The following is a 25620-nucleotide window of genomic DNA, read 5'->3' as shown; positions in this document are numbered from 1 at the left end:
CACCACTCAGCCAACTACGGTACTGAAACGGCCTCATCTGTTGACTTTGGCTACATCACAAGCTGCCAAATCTGCCACGCTCTCGCACGTACGTTCCTCTTCTCTTCAAGTTACTACCACCTACACCAGATCCTCACCTGCATCTCTAGATATTCCCAGGCCCACCAACTTAAGCGCCTTAGACCTCACCATTTTATTTGGTTTCTACTAGATGGAAAAACACTGACATCATATTAGGCAGCTCCTGTCTTCCCCTTTTCGTCTAGAAAAGCAGGACCAAAATGAATAAACAAATAAGTAAGCAGACACTGGCTGCATACATGCAAGTACTGTACCATGAAATGTAAGGAGCCATGCCAAGATGAAGCTGAGTTTCTATAGCAATGGATGAATCCTTGATTCATTTGCTTTCAATGGAAACATTTTGGAGAATCGGTTGGAAGTAACAGTCATCCATTAGGATAAGGTATTATTAGGTATTCAGCTCTACCCCTTCCTCCTGTCTGTAATAATCGCTCAGCACTTGTCAAGTGTCTGCCTTTACAAGACAAGTAAATGCACTTAAAAGGGGGAAATTGTGTTCTTTTATATATATGGGGGGTGGGAGGGAGGAGGAGATGGTGCCAGAGCAGCTGACTAATAGAGGAACTGCGAAAACTCACTTAATGGAGAAGGCAATGACTGGTGTGCCATCCAGCTTGGTGTTTTAATTATTTGTCAGGTGAATTGGGGCTGTTCTGCATAAATGGAATGGAACGGAACTGAATCGCAAATATGAGCCCTACGGGGTCCTCAGATCATACAGCTAATTCACTCTTGAGAAACTGGCTCACCATTTTTTCTCAAAAAATGTGGGTTTTCCTGGAATGTTTAACGTGGGGAGGGGGCAATCGAAAGTGAAGAAGAGTCTGATTCTCTCCCACTGCTGATAAGTCCAGGCAATGTCTAATGAGCTCCCCCAAGGCCTCTTCGGAGAAAACCCATCTCCGGCTGCAACAACAAAAGGAGAAAGAGCCTTTGGAAATGACATTTACATAGTGTTCTCCCTCACTCACAGCCCTGCCAGTGATCAATATGTTAAAAACATTTCCAGGAGAGGGAGAAGCAGGGAAGAAAATTTGTGATAGAAAAGAATGGAAAACTTATAACCTTCTCAATGGTATGGGTGATGTGTCAGCTTCCTCTTCTTAATGGGTTTAATTTTATCAGTGTGCCCATGTGTACTTTTCCAGACTTGAAACACAATTATCCTTCTGCTCCTCAGATTCTGTATGTTGTTAAGCTATTCTTGTCTCAAACATATGATACAAAAATGTGTGTAGAAAGAAAAGGCGTATTTCAGAGGAAGTTGCATTTGGAATTGTATACAGTGGTGCCTCGCATAGCGATCGCTCCGTTTAACGACGAAATTGCTTTGCGATTGACTTTTTGCCATCGCAAGAGCAATCGCTTTGCGATGATCGTGGGGAAGTGATCATCGCAAAGCCCCCATTTTTGCACAGCTGATTGGCGGGGGCTTTGTGATGATCGCAGGGAAGCGAATATCGCAAAGTCCCATTTTCTCACAGCTGATCGGCAGTTCCAAAATGGCCACCGGGTAAACAAAACGGTCGCCCACTGTTTTGCCTCGCTTTAGAGGCACTGAAAATGGCCACTGCAATGGAGGATGTTCACATAAGGTGAGTTTTTAAGCCCATAGGAATGCATTAAACGCGTTTTAATGCGTTTCTATGGGCTTTTTAAAATCGCTTAGCGATGAAATTGCATAGCAGCGATTTTTGCTGCACGGATTAACATTGCTAAGCGAGGCACCACTGTATTTGAGAGAGATGTGTACATAAAATGGATATGAATTTCTGGGCATTAAAATATATACAGTATGTTAAGCATGTTGCTGAAATCATGATGAACAGACTGATGTGGAACTGGGTCTGACAGAAATCTGTACATTCATCATCATCATCATCAATGTATGCTGTCAAGTCAATTCAGAGTTATGGCACAGGAGGCTGAACACCCCAGTGGAGCTTCTGTTTCATTGTTGTCTTAACAAGGATATAAATGTTGGCCCAGTTCTTCATGTGGTAAACGAGCTAACATTACAGGAAAAAAAATCTACTTTATGCAAAAATCAGGACAAGGCAGGATGGTCCCCAAAACTATAAAATGCAGGAACAGGTGATTGGACCATTAAGAAGGGGAAAAAAATCAAGCTTTCAGTGATAATTCATCTTCCTCAGCTGTGCACCAAGTTTTCATGGTAGTTCCAAAATTATATATATTAAAGTCCCAAAAGTTTTGTAATCACTGTTGGGGGGCAGGTGTAGCTTCTTAGAAGGAGATAGCTGCAGTCTGCAGTCTCCAAGATGCTCATGGGGGACGGGTGTGGTTTCAGTCCCCTCTTCAGCTAGTGGTTTGGAACTGATGACCCATCTCTCTAAACAGAAAGTGTTCAGCACTCTGCCCACCTTCCTTTTACCCTTTCTGCCTTGATTCGAAACACAAAGCGTTTCAATAGGCTGGTCAGGGCACCAACGGAAGACCAGTTAAGTTCTTGAACATCATGGACTCTTGAAACCAGATAAGTAGTATAGTGGTGCCCTGCATAGCAACGATAATCTGGATAAATCGTTGCTATCCAGAATCGTCGCTATACGGGGCAAAAAAAACCATAGGAACGCATTAAACCCTGTTTAATGCATTCCTATGGGGGGAAAACTCACCATTATGCGAAGATCCTCCATACGGCTGCCATTTCCCCCACCCCGGTAAGCGAGGAAACCACGCGAAAATGCTGCGGGTGGCCATTTTCTTCACCCAGCGGCCATTTTGGAACCGCCGATCAGCTGTTTAAAAAACATCGCAATGCGAAGATCGGTAAGTGAAACGCTTCTGCGATCGCAAAATCCACACCACTATGCGGATTCGTCGTTAAACGGGGCACTCGTTATGCGAGGCACCACTGTACTGCATGCTGAAGAAAGCATCCACCATGGTATGCAAAAAGAGGTTGTAAATAAAACTTCAATTTCACCTGGATGGTGGGAAAAAATAGCCAACAAAACGGGTATTTCTATTTTAGAAAATACTCTGTCTGTTCTAACCCTCAGTTAGGGCTAGAACAGGGTCCAAACCCACTTCAGGGTTTGGAGATATCATTGTCAGACCATCTTGACATGACCAGTCTTGACTAAGACCTCAGAAATAGTGAGATATCTTCACATCCCCATGTATATCCTTAGAAGAGTGTTACCAACTCCCACGTTTCATAATCTTAGTCAGAAAATTATGGCTTGTTGCTTCACTGTAAACGTATATCCTTGTATCAGCCATTAACCACCTTGATTGTGAGTATAAAGACATGGTTAAAGTCCATTAGGGTAACTAATTTGTATTAAATTATCTTGACTCTGTGCCTGAGGCTCTTCCCCAACACTGCCTCCAATTATATGGCACTAGTTGTAGCCGGAATGTGATCTGCTTTCAGAGTTAGCATCACACAAGGCTGGCATCTTTTATTTATGTATTACTGAAATAACATTGATTAAAACTTCTTTTCGCTTGGGTCAGGCGATGAAAAGGGAATGAGCATGTCAGTGTGCTAATTGCTTTCTTCACAGAAGTGCCTCGAAGCCTTATTTTAAGGACCTAATCCTTCCCTAGCTCAGCAGTCTGTCCCCCTGCCCCCTAATAAGATGGGAACTGTGGGGGTGCATTTAGAGAAGGAAGAATAACGCAGACATTGTTTTAATCTCCCTTACAAAGGTAATTGCTTTCTGATTCTTCCACACCCCTTTCCTCTGCCTGTTCCGAGAGATGGATTTCCCTCGGAAATTGTTTCCCATGTCTCAAGTCTGTGGAGACAGGATGGGGCCAGTGTCATCCCAGCTATGCATTAATAGACCTTCAAATGAGATTTCACAGCCTCAAATCAGATTATTTCTAGGGCTTCAGTTACCCCAGAGTGCAGAGATTGACAGATGCTGATGGGGATCAGCCCCACAACAACCAAGAGCATTGTGAAATCTAGGTGAACACACAGATCAAAGATTGTGTGCGTTGTATGTTTGCATGCATATGTAGATGTGTGTGGTGAGGAAGAGATGTGAGAATCCTAGGAGGCGATGTTAATTCCACAGGCTTGAAGATCACCAGTCTGTAGAAGCAAAATGGGAGAGGCCTAGAAAATGGATGAGAAGCGTTCTTGCTGGGCTACTAAGATCAACCACTGTAATAAAATCATTCCATAAAGACTACTAAGTATATTTAACTAGCAATATTGGGGAGCTGTATAGCTACATTTACAGCTCTCCTGGGAGGCAGCCTCATGGTCACCTGATTTTGTTTATTTGTTAGTTTTTGCTAAGAGATTAACCTTTTGTGATCAATGTTTAGTGCAATATATAAAGCAAAGAGAAGGATGTGATTCTCTCTGCAGTAGGGAATTGTATGTGTGTGCTGAGAGGGACAGACTGGGGAGAAAGAAGTCTGTCTCTTAAGAAAAGGTACATACAAAAATTTATGTTTTAGAGACAGTGGCATGTAAAATTATGTATGAAAGCCATACATGTATCAGGGGGAATGCACACACAGAGATAAGTAACTATGAATGTTTGTGTTGACTTACATTTTTGGAAATGGGAACCTACCTAGTTCTTGCTTCCAGAATCATACATTCCATTGTAGTGAATGGTTAGTAGTGTGATTAGGTTTAGGATTGGTGTTAGGGGTTCAGTTTTATGTAAGATCATTTTACTTATTTATTCACACATCTTATTATTTGTTAATTTATGTATATTTATTTAGCGTATGTATACTCTGTTTCTACACAAAGTAGCATTCAGAGGTGGCTTGCAAACTTCATCAAACAATAGAAATAAATACAGTGGTGCCTCGCTAGACGATGATAATCCGTTCCACTGAAATCACTATTTAGCGAAATCATTGTCTAGCAAAAAGCATTTCCCCATTGGAATGTATTGAAACCTGTTTAATGCATTCCAATGGGGAAGAATCGTCGTTGTCTAATGAAGATCAGCCATAGGAAAGCTGCTTTGCGAACTGCCGATCAACTGTTTAAATCGCTGTCTTGCGAAGCTTAGGTCCCGAAAACACCTGTTTGCGAGCGTGGAGGGAGCTGTCAAAATCGCTGTCTAGCGAAAATCGGTTTCCGAAGCAGGGACCAAACATTGTCCAGCGAAATTCCCCCGTAGGAATCACTGTTTTGCGAATCGCTATAGCAATCACAAAAAGCCAATGTCTAGCAAAATAACTGTCATGCGGGGTAACTGTCTAGCGAGGCACCACTGTAAAGCCAACTTTAATCACAATATCATTAAAATAAAGTCCAACTCTACTATAAAATCTATTAAGTTCACAAAAATCACAGGGGATTATATGCCACTTAGTGTTTTTACACCCTTCTTGAAAACAGTCAGAGTGGCACCTGATGTCTGATGGGAGCATGTTCCACCGGCTGGGCTTCTGGGTGGTATTTTTCAGGAAGTCTCTTCTGAAGATCTTAACATCCAGACAAATGGTCCCTTAGATAGCTGGGCCCCAAGAGATTTACGCTTTTAAAGATTAAAACCAACACTTTGAATTGGGTCCAATAAGCAACTGGCAACCAATGCAGATCTTTTAGATTCTGGGTCACATGAGCACTATGCAAAGCACCAGTTAGTAGCCTAACCGCTGAACAGTGCAGCAACTTGAAGAACAGAGATCCTCTTCAAGGTTAGCCCCATGCAGAGCACATTGCAGTAGTCAATGCATGTGTGTCATATCTCATTGTCTTTCGTTTTACAATTTCTATAGACCATCATCATTTAAACATATTTCAATGTCTTATGAATCAAACACCATCGTATGTAAACAGTTAGTTGGAATCCTAATTGAAGTGCCTAATAATTGTGTGGCTGTACAATAAATGTATATTAAATTTCAGGTGTGAATCCACAAATACCAATAGAACAACCACATAATTAATTGGCAGCCCATTTGATATGTTTAAGCCCATTGCTACAAATGGACAATTTATCAAGTGGTAAGATTTTCTATCACATGGTTTATTGGTCATTTCCTTATAGAGCCTCGTGGCGCAGTGGTTAAAACGCTGTACTGCAGCTAAAACTGTGCTCACGACCTGGGGTTCAAATCCCAGGTAGCCGGCTCAAGGTTGACTCAGCCTTCCATCCTTCCGAGGTCGGTAAAATGAGTACCCAGCTTGCTGGGGGGGGCAATGTGTAGCCTGTATAATTAAAAAATTGTAAACCGCCCGGAGAGTGCTTGTAGTGCTATGGGGCGGTATAGTAGGCATCCTTCAGTCTCGAAAGACTATGGTAGCGTGCTCTGTATGGAGGACTTGGAACAGCGTCTAGTGTGGCTGAGGAGGCCAATTCGAGAGTGACAATCCCTTCCACACTGGAGACAAACCCAATCTGTCCCCTGTCCAGCTCCCTGGTTTTGCTTCCTTTGTGACTTCCTCTTTGCCTCAGCCTGCTGGACAAGGGTCTCTTCAAATTGGGAGAAGCTGTGATGTACTGCCTGCCTCCAGGCTGAACGATCAGATGTCAGAGTTTCCCATCTGTTGAGGTCTATTCCTAAGGCCTTCAGATCCCGCTTGCACAAAGGGTCCAGGACTCGCTGCAGTACAGGAGTGTGCTCAGGACACAGGCTCTATAGACCTGGATCTTGGTATGTGTTGTCAGTTTCTTATTGAGCCATACTCTCTTTGTGAGTCTAGAGAACATGGTGGCTGCTTTCCCAATGCGTTTATCCAGCTCGACATCTAGAGAGAGGGTGTCAGAGATGGTTGAGCCAAGGTACACAAAGTCATGAACAACCTCCAATTCTTGTGTGGAGATGGTAATAGAGGGAGGTGAGTCCACACCCTGGCCCATGACTTGTGTTTTCTTCAGGCTGATTGTTAGTCCAAAGTCTTCGCAGGCCTTGCTGAAACGATTCATGAGTTGTTGGAGGTCTTCAGCAGAGTGGGCAACGATGGCTGCATCGTCTGCAAAGAGGAAGTCCCGCATGCATTTCAGTTGGACTTTGGTCTTCGCTCTCAATCTAGAGAGATTAAAGAGCTTTTAAAAAAAAGGGGGCGGTATATAAGTCCAATAAATAAAATATAAATAAATAAATAGTGGCCAGGTTCCTATTGCTGGGTCCAACTCGAATAGATCCCCTATTGGCTCAATGGAATCTATATGCGTTGATGTATAATTCAGCAGTTGATTCAAGAGGCCTACTCTTAGTTTAGATAAGTGACTTCATGCTAGCCAGCAACAAAGGGGTGTGCAGCTGCTGATGGTCCAGGGTTAAATCCACCCCTTGTCCTACCACCCTAGCTTCCCATGGACTACACCTACTTACCTTTTTTAAATTGGTGGTGGGCATCTGTTCAAGTCTGGTTTTTGCAGTTGGCTGCCACCTGGTCTTCCTTTTGAAGGTGAGTTCCAGTTGTCATTCATTCATTCATTCATTCATTCACAAGATTTTTTTAGCCATGCCATTACCAATGGTCTCTGAGCACCATGCAGCAATATTAGAACTTTGGAACCACATTAAAAAAAAAGAATTAAAATAATACCCAATATTATAATGACACCCAATATTAAAAGTCATTTTATCATTAATAAAATCTGCTGCTCATACAGCCAGCTAAAGGATATTATTTAATTAAAATGCTGGCTAAACAGAAAGGTCTTTGCCTGGCACCGAAAAACCAGAAGTGTCGGAGCCAGGTGGATCTCTATAGGGAGGGCGTTGCAAAGTTGGGGGGCAACAGCTGAGAAGGCCCTATTTCGGCATGTCATCCCCCCCATGTGTTTCAGGGATGGGACCTTCAGAAGGGCCCCCTGGCCTGATCTTAGAGGACGGGCAGGTTTGTAATTAGAGATTTGCACTTCCAGTGACCATTGTAGACGTGTTTCATCATGTTTGACAATAAAGTTTTTACTGATGGCAAGCCCCTTGGGAAACCCACAGAGAAGACCATATCCAGGCTACATGGAGCCCAACAGCTGTTCTATTCTTATCCATTAGTAGAGGTTGAAAAAGACAGCTCAGTTGTCTATTTCTGTTCTCCCCATCATAACATTTTTAGACACCTCTCTTGCTATCAGCCCAGGTTCCTTTCTTCAAGCAACAGCAGATTATCCCAGTTACTAGTAAACATGTTGTGCTTGCTTGTTCGGCAGCTGTTATAGCCTGTAATGGGGCTGTTTAACCTCTGTCCTCTGCTTAATGGGTTGTGAAGTCAGATCCCAAGCTACTAATCCTCTTTCTTGTCTTATTGCTGCTCATTACAAGACACATCAATCATTAACTGTTTGGAATGAGGAAGGGCAAAAATGTGCGGTCTTCTAGGAGAACTCTGGAACTAACCTTTGGATTCTAGAGATTTCCGTGAATAGTCTGGGACACAAAGCTGCTGTTGTGTGTGTGTGGGAGGGGGGCAGTTAGAAGAAGCTAGAGCTGCTCTCTCAGGATGACCAGGAGGTAGGTGAGGATTTGAGGTGACGGGGAAAGCCCTATTTCAGTCATACTTCACAAGGGTGAAGGGTTGGGTAAATGTGCCAACCAACATGGAACTAAGATGGTGTCAAAAGGGGGAGGCTGCTGTATGTGGACAGCTTCTCCACATGGGCCTAAATGCCTTTTAAGAGCCCCGTTTCTCTAGGCTGTAAGGAAACTGATTTTCTTTAAAACATGTTTCAGATGTTTTTAAGAAACCGTCAATAAATCCACTTCTCCACTGAAACTTCTCTGCTAGAGCTTTTCTTTTCTTAAATGAGCTTTTAAAAGTTTCTGACCCCAAGGGTTTCACCACAGGCTTCATCTGCAAATGGGAAATGCTGAACTTTGTCCTTGGTACAAAATGACACGGAATATAAACAGTGCTTTCAGGAGGAATGAAGAAGAGCAGAAAGACATTGAAAAAAGCTTGGATGTAGCAAGATAAGGGGGAAATATTACGAATTAATTTATTTCTCTCTCTCTCTCTGTCACTGGGCTATACAGTATTTCCCATCAGCCCTGATTTTGGCCAGGCTGCCCAGGGCTGGTGGACAATGGAATCCAACAACAGTAAAAGGGCCACATATTCCTCTCCCCTGCTCTAGGGACATATTATTTTGAACATGGAATGGATGCAGTTGAATGGGTTGAGGATGAACTCGGACGAGACGGAGGTCTTGAGGGTGGGTGGTCCCTCTGTCAGCAGTTTGGGTGACTCCCTTTCTTTTGGGGGGACAACCCTCTCCGCAAAGAGCGAGGTTCGCAGCTTGGGGATACATCTGGACCCGGCCCTTATCATGGAAATCTAGGTGGCGTCCGTGGTCCGCTCCGCCTATTTTCATCTATGGTGGATTGCCCAGCTGCAACCATATCTTGACCGGGGGGGGGGGGGGGGGGCCTCACTACTCTTGTCCACTTGCTCGTAATCTCAAAGTTAGACCATTGTAACACACTCTACATGAGGCTGCCTTTGAGATTGATGCGGAAACTTCAAATGGTGCAAAATGTGGCAGCCAGGTTTCTTAGTGGGGTGAGAAAATATCAGCATATCTCCCCCACCCTGGCTGCTTTGCACTGGTTGCCCATTTGTTTCCGCATTGATTTCAAAGTGCTAATGATCACGTATAAAGCCCTAAATGGTTTGGGACCTCGATACCTGGCAGATTGTCTTCTCCCACCTAGAACTACCTGAATCATTCGGCAAAGCCAGCAGGGACGGCTGAGGGGCCTTATACCGAGACAGGCCCGGAAGGAAAGAACAAGAAACTGGGCCTTCTCGGCAGTGGCCCCTCGGCTGTGGAATACTCTCCCAATGGAAATCCGTCTGGCTCCCTCACTGGGCGTTTTTAAAAGCCATTTAAAAACCTGGCTCTTTAGGCAGGCATTCCCTCCAGTCAATTAACTGATTTTCTGTCTCTTAACTATCCCATCTTGCTAATGTATATAGATATTAGTAGGTTTTATGTATGTTATTTTATTGTATTTTATTACTCATGTAAGCCGCCCTGAGTAGACCTTGTCTAGAGGGGCGGGGTATAAGTTCAATAAAAGTAAAAGTAAAGTAAAGTAACATTCTTGCTTGAGTTTTGTTCTGAGGATGGTATTTTGATAGGTCAAAAATTTGCTATGATGCTACTACATTTGGCTGGAAAGGCCAACTACCTCTTATCAAGGGCTGTGCTAGGTTGCAGTGACTCCAGTTTCATGGGGATGGTGAATCCATCCCAGGCTTTACCCAGACCTTTAAAGGACCTATCCATTTTGAAGAACATAATTTGGGTATAGGATTCAGAGCCTTGAGGAGCACTTACAAAGTTCAGATTAAAACCCTAAGCAGATCCATGATACCTGCAAAAACAGAGTTCATCAGAGTCCTAATGGTCTCTTAGCATATAAAGCAGTGGCTGCCTTAGGCAGAAAGCATGTGTCACAAAAAGGTAGGGAATATTTAACTTAGCTTTGTTCTTATTGTACTTTATGAAGGAGCCACTTGGGAATTTTCTAGCTTGTGCAGCAAAATAAACATGGACACTATGGATTTTGACAAGCGACTCTGGTGCACTGCCTGCCTCAGGCAGCAATATCTCTTGGACTAGTTCTATTCTCATCTAAATGCCTTGTCTTTCACTGAGGCTCAAATCTATTTTACTGGCAGACAAAGGAGCTATGAAGCAGTCTTGTCCTGTTTGCCAGAAAATGGGTCTGTTCTTGTCCTTCCTTTGCCTCCAGCAGGCTCTTTCCTCTTCAACTCTTCTTTATTTAGCCTATGTAAAGAGGTCTCCATCTGGTTTTAAGGGCGCCCAGGGAACCATTGAGTTAGGGAAAGCTTACACTGCACTCAGTTCATCTTCATATGCCTGAGCCCACTATTATTTTATGAGGTCTCGGGAGAAAGATAAAGCTGGTGTGTTCCAACAACTGCCCATAAATCACAGACGAAGAAATGGAATCATTGCAGAGAATCTGGTAGGTGCGCCAGCTCCCCCCTGTGTAGCTTAAGCAAAAAGATCACAGGGCAGTTGTGGCAATAATTTCCTAGTGAATTTTGGACCTCATCTTAACAATCCTCCTCACTATGCTGTTAAGTGGAGTCAAAAATGCAGATAGCTCCCTCAACCAATGTATTTTTTTGCAGTACAGTCGTGCCCCACTTTACGATTGCCCTGTATTACGACGAAACCGCATTATGATGACCTTTTTGCAATCGCTTTTGCGATCGCAAAATGATGGTCTAGATAGGGATTTTTCACTTTGCGACGATCGGTTCCCTGCTTCGGGAACCGATTCTTCGCAAAATGACGGGTTTTCGGACAGCTGATCGGTGGTTTCAAAATGGCCACAGGGTAAATAAAATTGCTCCCCGCTGTTTTCTGGGACGGATTCCTCGCTGCACAGGCACCGAAAATGGCTGCCCTATGGAGGATCTTCACTGGATGGTGAGTTTCCAGCCTGTTGGAATGCATTGAAAGGGTTTCAATGCGTTTCAATGGGCTTTTTATTTTCACATTACGACGTTTTCGTTCTACAGTGATTTCACTGGAACGAATTAACATCGTAATGTGAGGCACCACTGTACAATAGGGATAGCTTACAATATGGTGGGTGGTTGGGAAAAACCCATCTCCCCTCCTGCATCTCAGCAATTGTGAGAATTGTGGCGAAGATCAGAGGGAACTGGAAAGGTGCTCCCAGTTAATTTGCTGTCTGAGGGCGACCAGGGAAGGACACAATCCCTTCACGCCAGTCAGATTAAAGTGGATAGTTTATCCTAGCCTGGTCCTGTTGTTTTAACACCAGCATTTCTCTTTCCCCATATCAGAGCATGTTGTTTTTTATGTCCAATTACTTCTGAGTCATGGAAACCCTCTGAATTAACAACCTACAAACGTTCCTATCACCAAGAGCCCTGCTGAGGTCTTGTAAACAAAAGACAGTGGCTTCTTTTGTTAAGTCAATCCATCTCACATAAGGGTTTTCCTTTTTTCTTACTGCTTTTCGTTTTTTAACATCATTGTTTTTTTCAGTGTATCTTGTCTTATAAATACTTCCAAAGTATGATAGCCTCAGTTTAGCTCCAAGTAAACATTCAGACTCAATTTGATCTTGAGCCTACTTATTTGTCGTTCTGGTGTTCCAGGGGAAATTTGCCTCCTTTCAGTTATTGATTCCCCCCCCCACCTCCCCAAATGTAATAATTTTAGAACTGAAGAGTTGGAAGGGATCCTATGGACCATTGAGTCCAGCTGCTATCAAGGAGGAATGGTGGGAATCAAACACCCAGTCTCTGATTTTGCAACCAGATACCTAAAGTTGGGATCCACAACCCCCCGTGGTCCGTGACCCAGTACTGGGCCTTGGCCTTGGCAGGACTGGGCTGCGGAGACAGATCTCCCCCCCCCCCCGCATGTACGCTTCCCACGCATGCACAAATGCACACACAATCCCCCCTCCACATGCAATCATGGGTGCCCCCCGTGCACACACGGGTGCCCCCCATGGATGCCACCCCCCTAGTCCCACACTGGTCCGTGGTTCGGAAAAGGTTGGGGACCACTGACCTAAAGCATTTGATCTTGTTTTTTTCAAAGAGGGATTCTTGCCTTAGTTCTAAGAAAGAATTACATTTGGAAATAATGATGGGATGCATTTCTCCGCAGGTAGCAATCCAGGCCAGGCTCAAACTGGAGTCAGAGAAAAAAAGCCTTTGAAAATGTCATGTTTGGAATTATTATTTATTACAATTATTTATTTATCACTTTTCTGATGCACGGCAAGACATACAAAACATTATTTGAAAAAATGGAGGAAGTCATTTTAAAGTCCAGTTTGAAATTCTTCAAGAACAAATGAAATATTCTAGGATGCATGTAAGTTTTACCCTGTATTATAATAGCCTCTTGTAAGACTCCTAACAGGGAGTGAAATTGGGTAGAAGAAATTCTCCAGCAGTTGTTTAGGTGCCAAGGTTGATCTCGTGGCACAGTGGTTAAACTGCTGTACTGCAGCCAAAGCTGTGCTCACAACCTGGGGTTCAAATCCCAGCTAGCCGGCTCAAGGTTGACTCAGCCTTCTATCCTTCCCAGGTCAGTAAAATGAGTATCCAGTTCGCTGGGGGGCAGGGAATGTGTAGCCAGCATCATTGTAAACCACCCAGAGAGTGCTTGAAGCACTATGGGGCGGTGTATAAATACAATAAATAAATAAATAAATAAAAATATAAGCAGCACACTTTGCTTTGCATTTTTAGCACAGAGTTCCATTGATTAAAACCTGCTTACAAGAATGGTGTGCACATGTTTCCAACACTTTTTTGTTTGCTAGTTTTGTGAATATCATTACAAACTTTTAAAAGTACTGTACCATAAACTCCAAGCTTAAGGTGTGTTTCCATTCACATTTGGTTCTAGGGGATGCACATGGTATCACTTTTGGGTAGTGTGGGTCGCATATAAGTTAAACAAACAAACAAACAAACAAACAAACAAACAAACAAAAGGTGAACCTGGTAGATTTTTTGGCCATTTATACAGTAAGTCATACATGCTCCATCTGAGCTGTGTGAGAGAATGTCTCCTGCATAATTTGCAAACTTCTATTAAACTATAACAAGTACAATATATAGTATTTGTGCATGCTTGTGTGTGTGCATGTGTGTGTGTTTGTGTGCACGCGTACGCGCGCGCACACACACCTCTGAAGGCTATATATATTCAATATGACTGATAAGATTCTAAGATCAGTCTGTCTCTATCATGAGATAATAATGTTGGTCTCAGAACTGTGATGCTGATGATGTCACAACCAGGTGGTTTTAATGTAAAGTTCATTCCCACATGCAATGAGCAAGCTTGCTCACTGGCTTCCCCACTAAATCTCCCTTAGCCTGAAGTTGGCTAGAACATCTGAAGTCCTAGGGTAGAGTACATCTTAATATCTGAAGAAATGGCGAATGAGGAAACTCATAGTCCTGAGGTGAGTTGCCCTATATCCTTTTGCCATCATAAAGAGGCTGAGTCAAAACGGCCTCTTGTAAGACTCCTAACAGGGAGTGAAATTGGGTAGAAGAAATTCTCCAGCAGTTGTTTAGGCACCAAGGTTGGTCCCCGGCTGCAGCACCAACACTGTGACATTCCTCCAAATCCCTTCCTTCCAGAGGCAAGCAACAGCACCTGGACTGGCCAGCTGGCTGCCATTTTGCACCTTCCCAAATGACCTGGCCTAGTCTTGGCTTATTTTGGGAAGGGCTGGAGACAGCTGAAGCTCATTTGGAGAATAGTTTGCCAAAAGGGGCTTGCTTTTTGGAAGGAACGGACTGAAAAAGAGAATGTTCAAAAATTCCTTTGAAAACAGTCTTATAAGTACATAAGACGAGCCCTGCTGGATCCGGCCAAGGGTATGTATGTATGTTTGTGTCTGTGTCTCTGTGTGTGTTTGTGTGTATCTAGATAGATATCTAGATAGATATCTAGATAGATATCTAGATATCTAGATAGATAGATAGATAGATCTTTCAAATTTAATAGCACAATGTTAACATGCACTCATTATGTAGAACTATGAACTATCTATCTATCTATCTATCTATCTATCTATCTATCTATCTATCTATCTATCTATCTATCTATCTATCTATCTATCTATCTATCTATCTATCTATCTATCTATCTATCTATCTATCTATCTATCTATCTATCTATCTATCTATCTATCAGATAGATAGATAGATAGATAGATAGATAGATAGATAGATAGTTCATAGTTCTACATAATGAGTGCATGTTAACATTGTGCTATTAAATTTGAAAGATCTATCTATCTATCTATCTATCTATCTATCTATCTATCTATCTATCTATCTATCTATCTATCTATCTATCTATCTATCTATCTATCTATCTATCTATCTATCTATCTATCTATCTATCTATCTATCTATCTATCTATCATCTATCGCGGTTCTACATAATGGGTGCATGTTAACATTGCGCTATGATTGATTGATTGAGAGACAGACAGATAGATAGATAGAGCGCAGTTCTACATAGTGAGTGCATGTTAACATTGTGCTATTAAATTTGAAAGATCTATCTATCTATCTATCTATCTATCTATCTATCTATCTATCTATCTATCTATCTATCTATCTATCTATCTATCTATCTATCTATCTATCTATCTATCTATCTATCTATCTATCTATCTATCTATCGCGGTTCTACATAATGGGTGCATGTTAACATTGCGCTATGATTGATTGATTGAGAGACAGACAGATAGATAGATAGAGCGCAGTTCTACATAGTGAGTGCATGTTAACATTGTGCTATTAAATTTGAAAGATCAGTTTGTGAATACAGAACTGAGTAATGGCCATTTTCCTGTTCCCCAAATGGTTAATGGGATGCATTGGAGAAGCACACCAGGGTCTGGTATTCATGACTGGAACATGGATATACTGTTTAGTTACTATGACTAATCCATGTATTTCCCTTCCCCTTGAAAGACGTCTAATTTAGCCAGAAATACCTGTATGGGAGGGCAGTAATTGCAAGGCACTTCTGGCACAATAGTAGTTCTGGTAGGATCAAATCTGTAGCTTCACACTTAGCCTTCAACTAGCTAATGTTCAAAGGGATGCCTATCTGAGAACTTTATTTGGCCTGCTTATTTTCATAGGCCAAACTGACTTTCACTTCTTTACTAATATGCAGATTGATATGCATTTATTCATTTGCTTTTGCACTTTTCAAATTTTGCAGTAAGTTTCAAAAACATGCCAAAATGCCTATAAAATGACATGTTTAATGCAAGCAAAATATGTATTCAGTGACCAGTAAACACATGAGAAACTGACATGGACTGAAAATAGGATAAGCTTTATATCCCTAACTGTTCACTGCTTCATCGTAGCCAAAGACATTCATGAGGGAAGGACTACCCTTCCCCAAACCACTGGAAGAATGAATTGGATTTTCCCTTCCCCTTCTGCCACTTGCCCAATATTAGCTATTCAGTAGTGAGTGCATGATTCTCAATCCAACTGGCTGTTCTAAGCCAAAGCAAGAGCGAGTTGGTTACTCCACTGGGTTTTAGTCTGAAATTGGCAAGAGCTATCCAAGGTACTGAATTTCACTTCCCCACAAGTAGCCCCAGCACGCTGAATAGCTTCTTTAATATCCTTTCGCTAAAACCCAGAGCGGCTTCACTGCCCCTCACAAAACGAGTCACCAGACTCCACTGGTGCAAGGCAGTGATTCTGCAAATGAGACACACTAATCAATGTAGTCACAGGGACGTGGTGGTGCTGCGGGCTAAACTGCAGAAGCCTGTGCTGCAGGGTCAGAAGACCAGCAGTTGTGAGATCGAATCCACACGATGGAGTGAGTGCCCGTCGCTTGCCCCAGCTCCCGCCAACCTAGCGGTTCGAAAGCATGCAAATGCAAGTAGATTAATAGGGACCACCTCGGTGGGAAGGTAACAGCGTTCCGTGTCTAAGTCGCACTGGCCATGTGACCACAGAAGATTGTCTTCAGACAAACGCTGGCTCTATGGCTTGGAAACGGGGATGAGCACCACCCCCTAGAGTCGGACACGAATGGACAAAAATTGTCAAGGGGAACCTTTACCTTTACCTTTAATCAATGTAGTCATAGCGTGTAGAGGAAGAATTGTGTAAGTGTATGAAACTGAGAAATCTTTTCTGTCTATTATGGCTTTTGAATCCTGTGGCTTCAGGAAAAAAAAGGCAGCAACCGGTCCCACATTCGAAATCCATTCAGTTTCTTCTCCTGGGGAACAAAAAAGGTAGGTCTAAGGGCTGAATCCTAGCTTTGGTGTAATCTAGACAGTAGCTGTGTTAGTCTGTTGTAGCAAAAGAGAAATTGGAAGTCAGGTAGCACCTAAGTGGAACTAGTTTTTATTTTTCATAAGCTTTTTTCTCTCCAAGCAGACTTTTTCAAATGAATAGAGCAGCTTTGTCTAGCTTAGACATGTAGTAATTAAATACCGTATTTTTTCTGTTTATAAGATGTGCCCCCCCCACTTTTCTAACCGCCAAATTAAGAAAACCTAGCTTTGAGGAGTCAGCCTCTTGGCTCAGAACGCTCATGAGACCCTGTTGCATCTTAGCCTACAGGCTCCACCTCCAAGGAGGTGCGTTCCAATTGGTTTGTTTTTAAAAGCCATTTAAAAACCTGGCTCTTTAGGCAGGCCTTCCCTCCAGTCAATTAACTGATCTTTACTCTTTTTCTTTCTAATCACCTCATCTTGGCAAGGATTTATGTGATTGTTAAAAATTTTATGTTTTAAATGTTTTTACGATGTTGTTTCTGTGATGTTTTTATTATGTATGTAAGCTGCCCCGAGTAGACTTTGTCTGGGGGGGCGGGGTAAAAATCTAATAAAAGTAAAAGTAAAGTTTGTTCAGCATCAGCTGACGTCAGTTCTCTAAGGCTCGTGATGAGGGAAGCTAAGTCTCCTGACTGTAGGAAGCTAAGTCTCCTGACTGTAGGAAGCTAAGCCTCCTGACTGAAGGAAGCCTGTTTACAGAGGCAAGGTATGGGCAGTTTTGTTCTCTACTTGTTCTCAGCTTACTTCCATGTATAAGACACCCCTCAATTTTTAGTGTAATGGTTTTAGGAAAAAGTAGCATCTTATACACGGATCATACAGTAGCCTCTGGCTAGATTTCAGCCAGCATATCTTCTCCCTGGCCACTGTGATGTTTTTACCAGAACACCCTGGTTTAAGAGCTATACAACACTTGGAAAATAATCAGATCTTGATATGGTACCAAAAGACAAAGAAGGTCCCAAGTGGGCCTCTCTTGGGAGGTATTCCATAACTGGGGTTTCACCACCGGAGAAGCCCTTTTCCTAGTAAATGTCTGTTGTCACTCCAAACCTTTGAAAGAACTACTGAAAATTATCTCTGGTTTTAGGTGGACCTTTGAAGTCACTTGGGTATTTTCTAGACAGGGCACTTCACTTTTCATGTTCTCCCTCACTTTTCTCTGAAAGCGTGTGGGTTTTACCTGGATTTACTGGGATTCGTTTCCACAAGTTGCAATGCCCTAAACAGGAACCAAGCAAACAAGATAAAATATAAGATGAAGGAGATGCAGTCTTTCATTGTCACAATTTGCTGGTTCTACAGCAGGTACAGGTTGGTGAGATCAAAAATACCTGTGGACAGCACCAAGGAAATTAACTGCCACCATGTCCTTCCATCTTATTCCCCCCCCTTCTTTTTTTTGTAAATGTCATAGTTAAGGTAAAGGTTCCCCTTGACAATTTTTGTCCAGTCGTGTCCGACTCTAGGGGGTGGTGCTCATCCCCGTTTCCAAGCCACAGAGCCAGCGTTTTTGTCCGAAGACAATCTTCCGTGGTCACATGGCCAGTGCGACTTAGACACGGAACACTGTTACCTTCCCACTGAAGTGGTCCCTATTGATCTACGTGCATTTGCATGCTTTCGAACCGCTAGGTTGGCGGGAGCTGGGACAAGCGACGGGCGCTCACTCCGTCATGTGGATTCGATCTTACGACTGCTTGGTCTTCTGACCCTGCAGCACAGGCTTCTGCAGTTTAGCCCACAGCGCCACCACGTCCCTACAAAATGTCATAGTTGTGACAAACCCAGACCTACTGGGATATGTCACACAGTTACACTAAGCTGCCACCAACCATTCCCTGTAAGAAGTCACACAGACCAGGGATGGATTTTTAAACAATAAAACGAATAAGGTTTATTTAAATACACACAGAGATAATAAAATGATTAGGTGAATAAAATAAAGTAACGTGGCTTATTCTCACTCATACATACACACAGTGTGGTTCACCCAGAACCCTTAACTTAAAGCACAGACCCTGAACCCATCAGTTCTGGCTAACCAACAGACACCTGAACCTATCAGGTTGGTACTCTGACACACAGTAGTACCCTGTCTGACACACAGACTCCCACAACAGCTTCTTCTTCCCAGCTGCTGCTTCGTCACATCCCAGTGTCTCTCAGCATCCCATAAACTCTCCACACACGCTTCACATATTTATACAGTACAGCCCCTCCTCCTGATGTCCCGCCTTCCACTCCCCATAGGATGGAACTTTCCCTCCAAACCCATGACAGACAGGTAACATCAGTGCTGTATGTAACACCTCCCCTCTTTATAAGTTGTTTTGTAGGGGGAAAGCTAAGGTGCTTTTCACCAAAAAACAACCTGTATAAAATACACAACAACAGTTATACATACCATATTATACTTACTTATACTTACATTCTAAGTTAACCATAGCAAATAGGCATTTAAACATTTACCATATACATTACATCAATTTACCTTTATTCTTACAAACCAAATTCAAAACCAGGTACATTTAACCTTTTTTGTCATCATTATATACACATAGTCCATGTTCATTCGCCGTCTTCATTCTTCAGGTCTTCTTGATAAGGCGTCAGCAACACAGTTCACTGACCCTCTGACCACTTTCACTTCAAAGTCATAGTCCTGTAGGTTTAAAGCCCACCTCATAAGTTTGCTATTGTGGGTTTTCATTGTCTTTAACCATTGCAATGGTGAATGGTCAGTACACAGAATAAAATGTCTTCCCCAGATGTAAGGCTTGGCCTTCTGGATCGCGTAGACTATGGCCAAACACTCCTTCTCCACGGTTGCCAAATGTCTCTCACCTTTTTGAAGTTTCCTACTCAGGTAGGACACTGGATGCTGGTCACCATTCTCATCCTCCTGGCACAGAACTGCTCCTACCCCGCTGTTAGACGCATCGGTGTAGATGATGAACTCCCGGTCGAAGTCTGGAGCGCGCAGGACAGGATAGTTGATTAACGCCTCCTTCAACCTCTGGAACGCCGCCTCACAGTCGCTGGTCCACGGGATGCGGTCATCAGCCTTCTTCCTCGTCAGATCGGTCAGCGGAGCCGCAATCTCGCTAAACCTCGGGATGAACTTTCTGTAGTAGCCCACCAACCCAAGAAATGATTTGACTTTTTTCTTGGTGTTGGGTCTAGGCCAATCACGAACAGCTTCTATTTTGGCCTCCAGGGGTTTTATCATTCCTCCCCCTACCATGTGACCCAAGTATTTTATTTCTGGGCTACCCAGCTGACACTTGCTGGCCTTTACTGTTAGCCCTGCTGCACTTAACCTCTGCAGCACTAACTCCAGGTGTATCAGGTGATCTTCCCAGGTATTACTGAAGATCCCTATGTCGTCAATGTAGGCCACTGTAAAGTCACTGAGCCCTGCCAAGGTCTGGTCCATCAGCCTTTGGAATGTGGCTGGTGCATTTCTGAGACCAAAGCTCAGGACTCGAAACTCATAGAGACCAAAAGGGCTGCAAAAGGCAGTCTTTTCTTGATCCCTGGGATCAATTCTTAATTGCCAATATCCCTTTACCAGGTCCAATGATGAGATGAACCGACAACCCCCTATGGTTTCAATCAGGTTGTCTAGCCTGGGCATTGGGTAGGCATCAGGAGTGGTTACACGGTTTAATTTCCTGTAATCGACACAAAACCTAATGCTCCCATCAGGCTTGTCCACAAGGACTATCGGAGAGGACCAAGGACTAGAAGAGGGGACGATTATGTTCTCCCTAAGCATCTCGTCCAGCTCCTTCCGCACCTTGTCCCTATAGGGTCCCGTTACTCGGTATGGGGATACTGCCTGCGGGGGTGCATCCCCTGTGTGGATCCGATGCAACACTCCCTTCACTATCCCCGGCTTGTTGGAAAACACCTGTTGATATTTACTAAGCAGCATTTTTAGTTCTTGCTGCTGGTCTTGGGTGAGTGTAGGACTGATCTTTACCTCCTCTGGGTTGCATTTTACTTCCCCTCTACCCTCCCAGAAGGGTAATTCCGCTTCCTCACTCTCAGCTGCTTTTATCGCGAATAAAACCCTCTGTTCCCCTCGGTAGTAGGGTTTTAGGGCATTCACATGAACCACCCTCCTTGCTTGGTTCTCCTCCTGCTCTATTAGGTAGTTCAGGTCTGACATCTTGGAAATGACCCTATATGGTCCTGCCCATTTGAGCTGCAGTTTATTCTCTCTGCAGGGCCTAAGCCAAAGCACTTCCTCCCCTGGGTCAAAGTGCCTCTCTCTAGCTTTGTGGTCATACCATGTTTTCTGTCTGACCTTCTGAGCTTGCAGGTTTTCTGCTGCCAGCTCTAGATTTCTCCTTAGGTCATTCATCAAGGTGTCTATGTATGTCACAACGTCTTGTGGGTCATCCTGGGTGATCTGCTCCCAATCTTGTTTGATCAAATCAAGGGGCCCTTTCACCCTTAAGTGTGCAGCAAACATGTCAGCGTGACCCCTTTGTAAGATCATGGGGCGATACTTTTCAGGTACCACCAGCTGACTTCTGATCCCATCTCCCCCTTTTGAGATATTCCTCAGGGTCTCTCTATATAAAATCCCCTTTTTCTCCAGAAATCTCACTGGGGTTTCAGGTGTTAGCTGGGCGTCAGTCACCTGTTCAAAACACTTTTGGAGAGTGGCGTCTGCCTTTTGCTCCTGTCCAAATCTGCTGTCTGTGGTTAAGGTTTCCACCACAGCTTCTGAACTCCCCTCTGCTTCCGTCTCTGGCTCATCATTACCCCCCTGAACTGTCCCTGTGGTGGCTTGTGAGCGTGTAATCACTAGCACCCGTTTCACATGTTCAGCCAGGTCATTTCCCATGAGCACGGCTGCTGGCAGAGTCGATGAAATTGCTAGCCGCCAATCTCCCCTCCAGCCTTGAAAGTTGACAGGTACCTCTGCTACTGGCAGAGAGATTACCTGCCCCTCAATCCCTGCCACCTTCATGCTCTCATTTGGGATTATAAACTCCCTAGGAATAATATCTGGATGGCACAGGGTTACCTGGGAACAAGTGTCCCGCAGCCCCCTATACTGACGGTCAAGTATTCCTACGTCCACTCCTGCTGTCTCAAACAACTGAGAATCTGTTTTTATCAGCAAGCAGCGCTTTACCTCCACAAGAGGACCATTTTCCTCAGCCTGATCAGCAGAGGTAGCTGTTCCAGACTGAGTAGCCATGGCAACAGGCTCCCTCAGTGACACTGAGCCTTGCTCTTTCTGGACACAGAACACAGCTTTTGGCTTGGTCCCACTAGCATTCTGAGGCACCATTCCTTTTAGCTGCTTTAATTTCTCACACTCTGAGATTAGATGACCCTTTCCCTGACAGAAATAACATTTTCTGGTGTATTTTGATTCTCTCTCATCTTGTTTTGGTTTTCCCTCCAAAATCTGAGGTCTTAGTTTCATGTCTGAGGGCTTCCCTTCACCAAGGGCCCCTCCCCCTTGCTGGCTTTTCCCTGGTCCCTGAGAGTACTTGCTGTAGGTTTCTTTGGGTTTACCTACAGATTTCCCCTCACCCAAGGGCTTTCTTATTTGGGAAATAAAATCCGCGATCTCTGCGGCTGCTGCCACAGATTTCGGTTTCCTTTCCCTCACCTGGAATTTCAATTCCCCATGCAGGACTGAATAGAACTGTTCCAGTGCTATCAAGTCTTTCAGCTGCTCATAGGTCTCTGTCCCTTCCTGCGATAGCCACTTCTCAAGCAGCCTCACCAATTGGGCCCCCACTTGGGTAAAAGTCTGTTCTGGTTTCTTGGTGAGGGACCTGAATCTTTGTCTCAGCTGCTCCGCATTTATCCCATGTCTGGCAAACACCAGTTTTTTAAACTCTGCAAAATCTTTCATCAGTTCCTCAGGCATCTCGGCATAAACCTCAGCCAGGCTACCACTGATTAAAGATCGCATGATGGTCATCTTCTCAGTTTCCCTCACTGAGAAGTCCACAAACGCTCTTTCCACTAAGGAAAAGAACACCTCAGGACAATCTCCCTTGTGGTACACAGGGAATTTCTTCAGGTCAGCCTTAGACAATTGGCCTCCCTCAGAATCCCTATTGTTATTATTGTTCTGGTTCATCAGTTCCAGTTTTCTTAATTCAAACACCATTCTTTCTTTTTCCAGAGCAATTTTCTCTCTCTCCCTCTCCATTTCCATTCTCTCTCTCTCCAATCTTTCCTGCCTCTCCATTTCCCTCACCCTCAGTTCATGCTGTTGGGCTAGGAGTATTATTCTGATCTCTGGGTTCTGCTCTCCTGTGCTGTCACCCTGCACTGAGCCAAATTCATCCTCAGAACCTTGGTCAATCTGGGGGTCTTTCACTTCACTCATTTCTGCCATCTGGCTTCGAGTCAAGGGCATAATCCCCCCTCAGAACAGGCTGCTTTAAAAAGTCAAGCCTCAGAATAAAACGACCACTTTTTTCCTTCTTGCCTCAGAACCAGCTCTCCCTAGAGATTGCTGCTGTTCTTCAGCACTAACTTGCAACAGTATCGAGTCAGAGCCTACCCCCCTCTGCTGGGCCTCTCAGCTGGCAAGCTAGATCACTGTTACTACGCAGTTTTGCCTCAGCTTTTTCCCGCCAAAACTAGGCTGCCTCAGAGCACCTTAATCTAAGTCTCCCCAGTTGGCACGTTCTTCTACTAGCGCACCTCCCCGTGAGGTACACCTAGAAGATTACCTACGCGCCTCAGACTGTCCCTGACTAGACCCCCCTTGCTCTGGGCACACTTGCCAAGGCTTTGCTGGACCGCTGGACAACTGGACCAGTCGTATCCCACACGCTGGACACCAATCAATGTGACAAACCCAGACCTACTGGGATATGTCACACAGTTACACTAAGCTGCCACCAACCATTCCCTGTAAGAAGTCACACAGACCAGGGATGGATTTTTAAACAATAAAACGAATAAGGTTTATTTAAATACACACAGAGATAATAAAATGATTAGGTGAATAAAATAAAGTAACGTGGCTTATTCTCACTCATACATACACACAGTGTGGTTCACCCAGAACCCTTAACTTAAAGCACAGACCCTGAACCCATCAGTTCTGGCTAACCAACAGACACCTGAACCTATCAGGTTGGTACTCTGACACACAGTAGTACCCTGTCTGACACACAGACTCCCACAACAGCTTCTTCTTCCCAGCTGCTGCTTCGTCACATCCCAGTGTCTCTCAGCATCCCATAAACTCTCCACACACGCTTCACATATTTATACAGTACAGCCCCTCCTCCTGATGTCCCGCCTTCCACTCCCCATAGGATGGAACTTTCCCTCCAAACCCATGACAGACAGGTAACATCAGTGCTGTATGTAACAATAGTTACATGCAGACATACATTTTTGAATGCAAGCCAGAAAAAAAAATGCAATCAAAAAGAATGCGAACAAAAAGAAAGATTTTGAATGAATACAGTTCTTCTAAGGCTTGAATCTAGTCACTAACATCATCTAAAGCAGACGTAGAATGAATAGGTAAATAGTAAATTACTGTAATCCTGATGTAATTTTGATTGAGTCAGTGGGTTTAGTTGGGAGCAGAGCAATCCACATTTTCAACCCCGGGGGGTACAATGACTTGGACCTGATGCCACAGCACGTGGCGTACAAAACGGCTACAGAAACTAAGCTGGAGACCCTTCTTTGTGCTGCTCGTTTACCTCTGAGCAATTTCACCCTTCTCTCCACCCAACCTCCTCTGCCAAAGAGTCGTTAGTCACAGCCTGTTGCCCTCTCTGATTATTTCCTCTTTGATTCCCCATCACAGGATGATTACAGCTGTCGCCTCACATTCAGAGAGAGGGGCTTTGCTTTTAACCTCACATTTTTCCTCTCTCAGCCATCAATAGGCCTGCTGGGAATAGCGCAGAACTCAGTCTTGCTGCCAGGGCAACCCAGAGAGGGGGCAGGGTTCACTGGGCTGGCAGGGTGCCTGTCACCTGATTTGTATGCACACAGCTTACAAAATGGAAGCCACTGGCATATTGGATGGGTGGCCAGAATCTGACTGGTGTTCTTGTAAGGTCTGTGTAAACTTACTGAGGCACAATGCAGCTAATGGACAAGGGCTTGGAGTGCATCTCAGTAGGGTGGTTGGTCATGCGCGGATTGTACTACTGAGAAGCACCTAGCACCTTATCAATTAGCCACAATTGCTGAGGTGCTGGGCCAGTATAGTCTACAGACTTTGACTGGGGTATAATTTCTACTATGAACAAGAAGGATCTTGGAATTGTAGATCACAAGCTGAATATAAACTGAAAGTGTTATGCCAAATAGAATAACAATAACAATAACAATAACAATAACAATAACAATAACAATAACAACAACAACAACAACAACAACAACAACAACAACAACAACAACAACAACAACAACAATAATAATAATAATAATAATAATAATAATAATAATAATAATAATAATAATAATAATAATAATTATTATTATTATTATTATTATTAGGTTGCTTTAATAGAAATATAGTCTTCAAATCTTGTGAAGTACTAGTTCATGTCTATTTGGTACTGGTTAGGTCTCATCTTGTGTTCTGCGTCCTGTGTAGACCAAGTAGAACAAGTTCAGAGGAACGCATTAAGGATGATCAGGGCTCTGTGGAGAAAGACTGTAATCAAGCTCTGTGAAGAAAGACTGAAATATCTGGGCATGTTTATCCTTGTGAAAAGAAAA

General features: G+C 43.6%; 1 protein-coding gene across 2 annotated transcripts in view; it reads left to right on the top strand.

Annotated features, from left to right (window-relative positions):
- Nucleotides 1-25620, top strand: part of CCDC33 (coiled-coil domain containing 33) — a 219247-nt gene that overhangs the window by 29841 nt on the left and 163786 nt on the right. Inside the window, exon 2 of one of the 2 annotated variants that reach the window (XM_078381075.1) lies at nt 16759-16827. The exons of the other annotated variant lie outside the window; for it this stretch is intronic. Coding sequence (XP_078237201.1) covers nt 16759-16827 — 69 coding nt within the window. The remainder of the gene's footprint in view (nt 1-16758; nt 16828-25620) is intronic. 2 annotated transcript variants of the gene reach the window in all.

Source organism: Pogona vitticeps, chromosome 12, assembly GCF_051106095.1.
Source record: "Pogona vitticeps strain Pit_001003342236 chromosome 12, PviZW2.1, whole genome shotgun sequence".
NCBI classification, from domain to species: domain Eukaryota; kingdom Metazoa; phylum Chordata; class Lepidosauria; order Squamata; family Agamidae; genus Pogona; species Pogona vitticeps.
Note: the sequence above shows the minus strand (reverse complement) of the source record. Positions and strands in the feature narration are given on the sequence as shown.